Source organism: Schistocerca americana, chromosome X (assembly GCF_021461395.2).
Source record: "Schistocerca americana isolate TAMUIC-IGC-003095 chromosome X, iqSchAmer2.1, whole genome shotgun sequence".
Lineage (NCBI taxonomy): Eukaryota > Metazoa > Arthropoda > Insecta > Orthoptera > Acrididae > Schistocerca > Schistocerca americana.
The window spans coordinates 912461009-912472866 of NC_060130.1; the positions used below are offsets into that span (position 1 = coordinate 912461009).

An 11858-nucleotide genomic window follows, 5' to 3' on the forward strand; every position below is an offset into this window, starting at 1 on the left:
GAGACAATCTGAGCAACCATCTTAGGTTGTTTGCTGATGATGCTGTCATTTATCGTCTAGTAAAGTCATCAGAAGATCAAAACAAGTTGCAAAATGATTTAGAAGAGAGATCTGGATGCTGCAAAAATTCGCAATTGACCATAAATAATGAAACAGAAAATGTTGTGGGGAAGGAAGACCAAAGAGACTGCCTACACTACACTTGTCCGTCCATTTTTGTAGTACTGCTGCGTGGTATGGGTTCCTTACCAGATAAGATTAATGGAGTACATTCAGAAAGTTCAGAGAAAAGCAGCACATTTTGTATTATTGAAAATAGGGGAGAGAATGTCACTGACATGATACAGGATTTGAGGTGGATATCATCAAAACAAAGGCATTTTTCGTTTTGGCAGAATCTTCTCATGAAATTTCAATCACCGACTTCCTCCTCTAAATGTGTAAATATTTTGTTGACACTGACCTACAAAGGGAGAAATGATCATCATAAAGTAAGGGAATCAGAACTCACATGGGAGGATATGGGTGTTTGTTTTTTCCGCATGTTGTTAGAGATAAGAATAATAGAAAATTATTGTGAAGGTTGTTCGATGAACCCTCAGTCAGGCACTTAAGTGTGATTTGCAGAGTGTACATGTAGATATAGAAAAGAAATAATGACATAACTTGTATAAAAGAAGACATTGGTTGATAGGACACAATCTGAAGCATGAAGGTATCATCAATTTGATTATCAGAGAAAGGGCTTGAATACAGTAAGCAGATTCAGACAGGTGCAGGTTCAGTAGTTACGCAGAGATGATGATGCTGCACAGGATACACTAGTGTGGAGAGCAGCACCATTCTAGTATTTGGACAGAAGACCACAACAGTAGTGTGGATTATTTGGAAGTGAGCGCGGCAGGTGCTGGAAATATTTGCTGAGGCTTACACATAAAATTGAGTGACCACAACACAGACATTTCCCCCGGATTGTGAAGTACAAATATACAAATTTCAGGAGTGTAGTGACATCTGTAATGGAACTTGGGCAACTCATCATATTCACTCACTCAAAAAATCACCTTTAATAGAACGTCATAGGAAACATTTCATAGGACCGAAAAGGACCACATCTGAGTTAATTTCTGATATGAAGACACATTATCAAAGTTATTTTTTGTGTTATATATTAGAAAAACTGGATTGGAATGTTTAAAACAAATTGAGAGGAATGCTGTCACAGGGACTATGTTTAATCTAGGTCACATGTTGGAATCCTTTGATTGGGCAATTGTTGTTGTTGTGGTCTTCAGCCCTGAGACTGGTTTGATGCAGCTCTCCATGCTACTCTATCCTGTGCAAGCCTCTTCATCTCCCAGCACCTTCTGAATCTGCTTAGTGTATTCATCTCTTGGTCTCCCTCTACGATTTTTACCCTCCATGCTGCCCTCCAGTACTAAATTGGTGATCCCTTGATGCCTCAGAACATGTCCTACCAACCGATACCTTCTTCTAGTCAAGTTGTGCCACAAACTCCTCTTCTCTCCAATTCTATTCAATACCTCCTCATTAGTTATGTGATCTACCCATCTAATCTTCAGCATTCTTCTGTAGCACCACATTTCGAAAGATTCTATCCTCTTCTGTTTATCGTCCATGTTTCACTTCCATACGTGGCTACACTCCATACAAATACTTTCAGAAACGACTTCCTGACACTTAAATCAATACTCGATGTTAACAAATTTCTCTTCTTCAGAAACGCTTTCCTTGCCATTGCCAGTATACATTTTATATCCTCTCTACTTCGACCATCATCAGTTATTTTGCTCCCCAAATAGCAAAACTCCTTTACTACTTTAAGTGTCTCATTTCCTAATCTAATTCCCACTGCATCACCCGACTTAATTCGACTACATTCCATTATCCTCGTTTTGCTTTTGTTGATGTTCATCTTATACCCTCCTTTCAAGACACTGTCCATTCCGTTCAACTGGTCTTCCAAGTCCTTTGCTGTCTCTGACAGAATTACAATGTCATCGGCGAACCTCAAAGTTTTTATTTCTTCTCCATGGATTTTAATACCTACTCCGAACTTTTCTTTCGTGTCCTTTGTCATAGCATTTCTTCAATCAAGCTCATGCTTGTTTCATGTTACAGTAGTACCAGGAAAGATGTTTGCTGAAAACAACGATTTCTGAAGGGGCTATGGTGAAGGGTTTGGGAGATAATGAGGGATACTTCTAGAATATTAGAACATTGGTTGTGATTGTGTGAAAAAAATACTGAGGGTATTTTGTAATTGAACATTTTGGACACTTGCGCATCAGAAGTATTTTCTGGACATAGCATGCTTAAGCCGTAGATAATCCTCACATAAAACCAACTTCACAGGACAGCAGAAGCTATTAAGCTAATCTGACAGTTTTTCCATACATGTGTTCAGTAAATTTAACATACAATTTTGAAGTTGGACTCAGACTCCATGTTTTATTTCATTGCGTGAAATTCTTCTGATTTGAACAATGACCTTTCTCTAGGTTTTTCAATTTTAAATTGTGCAACTGATGATTATAAAGACACATACTTCTTTCTTTTTGTGAACTCTGCAGTAATTGAAAGAATAACATGATATGTTCATCCCGTACATTGTGTTCTTCTTTATAATCTGGGAAACATTGGCAGTGGTCTGTAACACATTTACAGTCCTTTACACTACAGTTCTAATATTGACAGACCTTCACAGTACAGTTCCAATATTTACAGTTTGCATTAACCGACTGATAATACTGCAGTGTTTTGTGTGTGTGTGTGTGTGTGTGTGTGTGTGTGTGTGTGTGTGTGAATATTTGATGAATATTTGATGTGTGTGCATACTGTTGTGTGAGTTATTGTTACTTACTCTAGATATGACAGATATTGAAAACATGAACTCATGTGATTTATCATCTGAAAATGGAAGTCTGGTAACGTCTGAATCATTTGAGGTAATAGTTATTATGATATGTGGTTTTCAGTATTTCACTCCCTCGAGCAATGGTCCCCCCAGGGGGTCCACAACTCTTTCGTGGATACGTGCGTGGCGAGCACGGGGCCCCGAGCCATTGCAGCCTTCTTTCTCTCCCGGGCTGCATTTCCTTTCCCTTCCCCTCCTTTCCCCTCCATACCCCTTTCCCCTCGCCCTCTCCTCTCCCTCTATTGGTGTCCTTGCTTATGTTGGCCCCCGCTATCCTCCTGGTTCTGTTGGTTTTACACTCTGGCTTTGTTGCGTAATCATCTCCTCCTTTTGGCATTCCTTGGTCCCCCTCTGGGGTTTGACCTCCATTCCAAAATTTCTCTTCCGTAGTGTGAGCCATTTGGGGAAGAGCACCTTACCTAGTGTCTCCGACGTGTGCCCTCCTAGTATATTCCACCTTTTCTTCTACGTCGTTGTCTGATGCTAGGGTGCATAGCCAGCACGGTAGCCAGCCCGTGTGGTGGGGTCGCTATGTACCCTTTTGGTTGAGCCCCCTGAACACACAGGGATCACACTTCTGATACCTGCGCTGTGACCTCCTCATGCATGCCTTGGAGTGGTTGCTCGTCATCCTGGAGCATCGGAACTCCCGGCAATGGCCGCCGTGCCAGACGGCCCTTGCTGTGGCTGGGTGGCGCCCGTGAGGAGAGCCCCTGATCGGAGTGGGTGGTATCAGGGCGGACGCTATGCAGATGAAACGCATAAGGGTCCAAACCTCTGGCCGCTCTTCTGCGGCCGTCTCTCTGCGTGGTACTGATTCCTCAAGTGCTGCTTCTCTTGCCCCTTCGGCCTTCCCTTCCGTGGCTACCCCCTGGGAGGAGGGTCAGGCCCGTCGTCTAGGGGCAAAACCTTTCCCCCGTTATCTAGTTTGCACCAGGACTGATGGAGATACTTTCACCAGTGTCAAACCTTTATTCTTTGTGGAACACATTGAAGACAAGTTTGGCGAAGTGGACTCCCTGAGCAAGATGCGGTCGGGTTCATTACTGATAAAAACTGCTTCGGCTGCCCAATCTGCGGCCCTTCGTGCCTGTACCCATCTTGGCACAATTCCCGTGTCCATTACCCCTCACCAGTCTCTAAATATGGTACAAGGTGTGATTTTTCACAGAGACCTCATCCTTCAAACTGATGAGGAACTTCGGGACAATCTCGGACGGCGGGGTGTTCACTTTGTTCGGCGTGTTCAGAAGGGTCCTAAAGATAATCGTATTGATACTGGTGCCTTTATCCTGGCCTTTGAAGGGGATACCCTTCCTGAGAAAGTTAAGATTATGGTCTATCGCTGTGATGTGAAGCCGTACATCCCACCTCCTATGCGGTGTTTTAAGTGCTTGCGTTTTGGCCACATGTCTTCTCGCTGTACCCAGGACCCTCTCTGTGGTGACTGTGGACGTCCACTCCATGAGGGGAGTCCCTGTGTTCCCCCTCCTGTATGTGTAAATTGTCATGGTAGTCATTCTCCACGTTCAGCAGATTGCCCAGTCTATAAGAAAGAAAAAAAGATACAGGAGTATAAGTCTCTTGATCGTTTAAGCTACACAGAGGCCCGTAAGAAATATGCACGATTGCACCCTGTGTCCATGACATCTAGTTACGCCTTGGTTACATCTTCATCCCTTCCTCCCCCTTCCTTACCCCCGTCCCGGACCCCTCTCCTTCCCCCCTCCCCTGCGGCTCCCACACCTTCTCCTCTGGGCGCCGCTCCCCCTCCCCAGCCGGAGAAGTGTCCCACTCCTTCGGCGTCTGCCGGTCAAGGGCGCCTCTCCCGGGATGCCCCTTCCCGGCACCTTCCAGGTCAAAGGTCTGCTGCAGCGCGGCGACCGCGAGAGCCGCGGTCTATCGGCCCCCAGGTCGCCCGGTCTCTTTCTGTTCCTGATCTTGCTGCAGCTGGCTCCATTATGCCACACAGCCCTCCTCGATCTCAGCCTGAAAAGAAGAAGAAACATAAGTCCCGGGACAAAGAGCCTCTGGTGTCACCGGAGGTCCCTTCCCCGGCTTCACAACCGGATTCTGACCTGTCGTTTATGGATGTCGCCCCCTCCTTGTCGGTGACGGGTGGGGACCCGGCGGTATGACTGGATTTAGCGTGTTCAGCCCTCATTTAAACCATCGTTCTGTGGTTCTCCAATGGAATTGTAATGGCTACTATCGTCACCTTCTGGAATTGAAATCCCTTCTTTCGTCCTACTCTGCAGCTTGTGTGGTTCTCCAGGAATCTCATTTTACTGATGCTCACTCACCGACCCTCCGTGGGTTCCGTGTTTTCTGTCGAAATCGGGTCGGACCCTTGCGGGCTTCTGGTGGCGTTTGTACGTTGGTCCGTACAGACATTGCTAGCACGTGGATTCCTCTCCAAACTACATTGGAAGCAGTTGCTGTTAGGGTCCACTTAGACTCTGCAGTCACAGTATGCAATCTTTATCTCCCTCCTGACAGGACTCTTACACCTGCTGCCTTAACCACCCTTCTTCAGCAACTTCCTCCTCCCTTCCTCCTCCTTGGGGATTTTAATGCTCATCATCCTTTGTGGGGCAGTGCCTTTCCATCTAGACGAGGTCTTCTTATCGACCAATTTATTGCAGACCACGACCTGTGCCTTCTTAATGATGGCTCCCCTACTCATTTCAGTGCTGGTCATGGTACCTTTTCTGCCATTGATCTTTCTCTTTCTTCTCCCTCTCTCCTCCCTTCATTACACTGGTCGCCACACGACGACCTTTGTGATAGTGACCATTTCCCGTTGATTATCACGCTCCCTTCCCGCTCCCCGATGGAGAGGTTACCTCGTTGGTCTTTCCACCGCGCCGATTGGCCTCTATATACTGCACAGGTCGAGTTTTCTCCCTCTTTGTCGGGTTGTATTGATGACGTCCTACGTGACGTGTCTGACGCGATTGTTCGCGCTGCTAACCTTGCTGTCCCGCGCTCATCTGGACAATTTCGTCGTCGGCAAGTCCCGTGGTGGAGTACGGCCATTGCCATTGCCATCCGTGATCGCCGTCGAGCTTTGCAACAGTTTAAGAGGCGCCCATCTGTAGCCAGCCTTTCTACCTTTAAGCGCCTTCGCTCTAAAGCCCGTTATTTAATCAAACAGAGCAAGCGGATATGTTGGGAACGATTCGTTTCTTCCCTTGGTTCCACTGTCCCTCTGTCACGGGTATGGGCTACATTTCGCTCTCTCCAAGGTTGCCATCGGCAGTCCACCCTCCCAGGCCTTCACCTCCCAGATGGCATTTGTACGGACCCATTAGTTCTCGCAGAACATCTTGCGACCCATTTTGCAGTGGCATCAGCGTCGGCCTCCTATCCAGCTGCTTTCCTTCATCAAAAACAGCAGGCTGAAGCTGCCACCTTATGTTTCACCACTTGTGAGTCAGAATCTTACAACGAACCTTTCACTGAATGGGAATTTCTTTCTGCTCTATCTGCTTCTCATGATACGGCTCCTGGCCCAGATTCCATTCATAACCAGCTGCTTCAACATCTCAGTGCTCCACAACGGCACCATCTTCTTCGGGTGTTTAACCGTATCTGGCTCCTGGGTGACTTCCCTTCTCAGTGGAGGGATAGCATTGTGGTTCCTGTCCTTAAGCCTGGTCAGAACCCCCTATCTGTTGACAGCTATCGGCCAATTAGTTTGACCAATGTTGGTTGTAAGTTACTTGAACGGCTGGTAGCCCGTCGGCTCACTTGGGTCCTCGAATCTCGGGATCTATTGTCCCCTTACCAGTGTGGCTTTCGAGAGGGACGATCTCCAATCGATCATTTGCGTCGCTTGGAATCCGCAGTTCGGCAGGCTTTTTCCCAGCGCCGCCATTTGGTTGCAGTGTTTTTTGACCTTCGCAAGGCCTATGACACGGCCTGGCGCCATCACATCTTACTAACCCTTCATCAGTGGGGTCTTCGGGGCCCACTCCCGATTTTTATCCGCCAGTTCCTGATCCATCGGTCATTCAGAGTTCGAGATGGTACTGCTTTTAGTTCTCCACGGACCCAGGAGACGGGCATCCCACAGGGTTCTGTCTTGAGTGTCCTTCTTTTCCTCATTGCTATCGATGGACTTGTGGCCTCTGTCGGTCCCTTGGTCGCCCCTGCCCTGTATGTGGATGATTTCTGCATTTGGGTTAGTTCCTCCTCGATGCCATCTGCAGAACGGCAGCTCCAGGTGGCTATACGGCGTGCCTCTGCATGGACCCTCTCCCACGGGTTTCAATTCTCTCCTTTAAAATCGCGGGTGGTCCACTTCTGTCGCCGTACTACGGTCCACCCTGATCCAGAGCTCTATCTCGCTGCACAAAGATTGCCTGTGGTTCCACAGTTTCGTTTCCTAGGTCTTCTTTTCGACAACAAGCTCACTTGGCTGCCCCATATCAGACTCCTGAAGGTAGGATGTTTCCGTAAACTCAATGTCCTTCGCTTCCTTGCCCACTCCTCCTGGGGTGCGGACCGTTCCCTCCTCCTCCGTCTTTATCGTGCTCTAGTTCTGTCACGTTTGGACTATGGTTGTCAAGTTTATGGTTCAGCTGCTCCTTCCATGCTGCACGTGCTGGATCCAGTCCACCATCGTGGTATCCGTTTGGCCACCGGTGCCTTCCCTACTAGCCCTGTTGATAGTCTCCTGGTTGAAGCTGGGATCCCCCCCCTTTCTGTTCGGCGGTCCCAGCTTCTGGTGTCTTATGCCCTTACTATCCGTTCTTCTCCCGCTCATCCTTCCTATTCTATCCTATTCCCAGACCATGGACGTCGCCCGCCTGACTCCCGCCCTCGGGCGGGTTTACCGGTTGGGCTGCGCCTTGCATCTCTTACCCGTGATTTTCGGCTTCCTTCTTTGTCCTGTCTTCCTCGCTCCCTCCCCTCCACCCCTCCTTGGTTAGTTCCTCGGCCTCGAATTCGGATGGATCTCCGCCGCGGTCCGAAAGATTCCATCCCCCCGGTGGTGTTCCGTTCCTTTTTCCGCCAAATTTTATGGGAGTTTCGGGATGCTGTTGTTTTTTACACTGATGGTTCTAAATCTGCTGATCATGTTGGGTATGCCTTCACGTCCTTTGTTGGAACGGAAAATCATCTACTGCCACCCTCATGTGGGGTGTTTACTGCGGAATTGATGGTAATTTCCCGGGCCCTTACCTTTATTAAACAATCCCAACACAACCGCGTTTTGTTATGTACGGACTCGATGAGTGGCCTTCTTGCTATTGACCGGTGTTTTTCGCGCCATCCCTTGGTCTCTGCCATCCATGACCATCTCGCTGATCTTCACCGTGCTGCTTGTTCCATTGACTTCCTATGGGTCCCGGGCCATGTGGGTATCCCGGGTAATGAGCTCGCTGATCGTTTGGCTGGGGGAGCAGTTACTTACCCCCCGTTTTCTGTAACCCCTCCTGCAGCGGATTTACGGCTTCACATCAAATCCCACTTTGCACAGTCATGGGCCAATTCTTGGGAGGCTACTCCACTGTCTAATAAACTTCGTGCCATTAAGGTGAATACAGGCCCATGGCATTCTTCCTTTAGCCTCTCCCGCAAGGACTCGACCACACTGTGTCGTCTCCGCATTGGCCATACCAGGCTGACCCATGGTTTCCTTTTGCGTGATGAGCCACCCCCGCTATGTGGTTGTGGAGCCTTCCAGTCAGTGGCCCACATTTTGGTTGAATGCCCCCTTCTTTTGGCTCTGCGTGCTAAGTACAGACTCCCCCACACTTTACCTTTGATGTTGGCTGACGATTCCCGGATGGTCTCTCTGGTTCTAGGTTTCCTCCGGGAGAGTGGTTTTTATTCTCAGTTTTAAAGTTTTTAATCTCCCTCTGGTGTTGGGGCAGGGCGGTGAGTGTTTGGGTGTCTCCCACTGTAGGCAGTGTTCAGAGATTCCCGATTCACCTCCCTGACCGGAATCCTCTTTTCTTTCCCTTTTACTCTGTTTTTACCCCTTCTTTTTAAGGCTTGGTTAGTTTTTCTATTCCCATACGTACTTTCTGCATTATAGCAGTTGTACCTTTTAAGTCATAGGTGGTCTTGCCTATGCTGTTTCAGCATAGTGTTGGGTTCGTTCTCTTGCCAACTTCCCTCATTTGTTTTTACTAATGACAACGTGACTGCCCTTTTACGTTTCCCCTTTATCCGTTTTATTTTTCTGACTATACTGAGATGTCCCGTTAGCAGAATGGAGTCTATTTGAAACAAGGGACTGATGACCTTGATGTTTGGTCCCTTTAACCTCAAACAACCAACCAACCAATCGAGCAATGGTGGTGAAATATATTCATATACAGAAATGAGTCAAAGTGTCACGTTTTATTATAGGTCATATGAGAAACATACTCTGTACATAATTATGATGGTATTATTGCAGCCAACTGATATTAATTAATTTTTTTTTATTTTTTATTTATTTATTTTTTTTTTTTTCAAATGATGATATTAGCAGTAATGTTGGTTGAGAATTATTAATATAACTGATGGGAATATGTCAACATATCATTGAGTTGTGTAACTTTAAAGACTGCCATTACTACTAGTAACATTTTGTATTGTTTTCAAATTTATGCATAGAAGCAAAGACAGTAATATTAACTATTTCATACTTCAGGTGAAGACTAATTTCCGGACAGCTATCACAGTTCCAGAGAAGTCCTGGGCACGATTTAGAGATATATTTGCAGATTACTGTGAAAAAATGAAGGAAGGTGGTGAGAAAGTGTCTGTAGGTGGTGGATCAGAAGGTGGACCTAACACGAAGTGAGGTTTACCTTCCTCCTAGGGTGCATTCAAAAACACTTCCATCCAATGAATCAAGACTCCAGAGAAAGGAAAGCATAGATTGTCTTCAAATTTATGGAATTCCATAGGTGATTGTAAAAGTTTCTGGATTTTCATGCAAGATGATTAGTAAAAGTTTGAGTATGTATAAATAAGCAAGATTTATGTCCAGGAGAAACAGTGAACACTTTTGCAGATGGCCCTAGAGAGTAATGAGCAGATTATGTATAACTAGTTGAGTTTCACAAATTTGATGTACTTGGAGTGGGTAAGGTTTTATGAAGAAATGTTATATTGCCAAATTGACTTCGAATCTTAATTTACATCATTAATGGAACAGAGGAAATAGTTTTTTTTTAATTTATTTGCTTGAGATTATATCATTTATGATGAGAGTGTAAAAAAAAAAGCTGAAAAACCACAAAAAAAGATTATGGAGTTAGTTAAATGGGTGGAGGAATTAAGCTGAAGGAAGCTGAATGATTGCTTTTTTGTGTAGAAAGGTTATAGATGGAAGTTGTATATCAAATTATTATGGAAGTATATTTCTTTGGAAGTTCACTAATTTGTAAATAGTATATGGAACAGAATGACAAAGGACAAAGAGAGTCTCTGAGCACTGTTAGAGGTCTGTTGCTTTATTTCTGTTAATAGGTACTGTTGTTTGTTGTTTGAATCAGAGTTAAAGGTTACTAGTTAGTAATGAGTTGCGAGTCTATAAATCTTGACAGAATTCAGAGACAATGTGGTCAGCTGATTTAGAAAGAGCATTACAAAGAAAGTGATATCAGAAAGTTTCATATATTAAACAATGTATGAAAACTAGTTTAAAGTTAAAATGACGCTTTCCAGTAATTTTACACATGTAAACAGCATTAGAAGATTATTATAAAATGTTATTAAGTTAAATGTTATGATGCATAAAAATTTTATTGAATTGATACTGAAAGAAATTTTAATGTGAAATATTTGTGGAGTTATTGTTAACCACACTTTATTTTTTAATAAAGTTTGTAAATTACTACAAGAGTACCAGTTGTAATCCAATTTGGTCGTATATAAAATTTTGTTTGCAGTTAACTGTTTTATCAGTGACCTTCCAGGCATCAGTTTTCTTCTGTTAAGACATAGTAACAGTAATGTCAAATAGTTTGGCCATAATAGTTTGGTTTTCTCTATATTTAAAATTTTATTGCTACAATATCATTGTGGAAAGTGGGTACAAACGTTTGATTTTCACATAACTTAGTTACATGGGAACTTGAGGACTCAGAAGGCTGTGCCATATTTCTTTGAAGTAGGGTGTCAATTACGTTTTGTCACATCTGATTACACATTGGCATTATGATAATTGCTTTAAAAGTGAAATGTGCAGTGATAAGCCATTGTGAGAAGACCGTGCTCTTCAACTTACATTTCCTTCATCACAATAAACTTACTATCTCATTGCTTAATGTACTGTCATGTTGGATAGCTGTTGCGAAGAGTGATATTGAAACTATTTTCAGACAAACTGAAGTGATAAGTGTTGCAGCCTGGTGCTGTAACAGGTTTAGTATTCAAGAAATTTGGATTTAGGTTTAGCTGTTGCTTTTTTATGGTTCAGCAGGCATGGGATTTGTAGTTTACTGATTTAGTGTTGGAACTTTTCTTGTGGATTGTTTTTGACTATTGAGGAAACAGTTAGTTTGAGGTTGAACTATGCATCTGTCTCCTCATACTTGATTCTTTTAAAACATACAGTTATGTTTGTTGAACTCTGATTTTGGATTCAAATAAATAATTAATATTTTGGAGTGACTAATTTCATTGTAGTTTGCTTATTAAAGAAAGTAGATAATGATTCACCATATTCATTATCTAAACACCTTTGGTTTACAGTGATGAGTTACAAAAAAAAGTACAATGTGTGATAAAGCCATTGGTCAGAAAAGGACTTTATACTGCATTGATTCACTTCATTACAACACTGCCTTCAGTATTCTGCCATTAGTATAGCTTATATATTTCATTGTGAATTTGAGGGCAATTTAGAATCAGCAGTAACAGATTTAAGGTAATAAATAAAGAGCTGCTGTAACATTGTTAAGGTGTTGTT

General features: G+C 44.1%; 1 protein-coding gene across 3 annotated transcripts in view; it reads left to right on the forward strand.

Moving 5' to 3' along the window:
- Window positions 1–11564, forward strand: part of LOC124556753 (transcriptional activator protein Pur-beta) — a 346413-nt gene extending 334849 nt beyond the window's left edge. For all 3 annotated transcript variants that reach the window (XM_047130752.1, XM_047130751.1, XM_047130753.1), the window contains one exon: window positions 9591–11564. In XM_047130752.1, the coding sequence (XP_046986708.1) occupies window positions 9591–9743 (153 nt within the window). In that variant the 3' untranslated portion in view covers window positions 9744–11564. The remainder of the gene's footprint in view (window positions 1–9590) is intronic.
- Window positions 11565–11858: the final 294 nt, after the last annotated feature.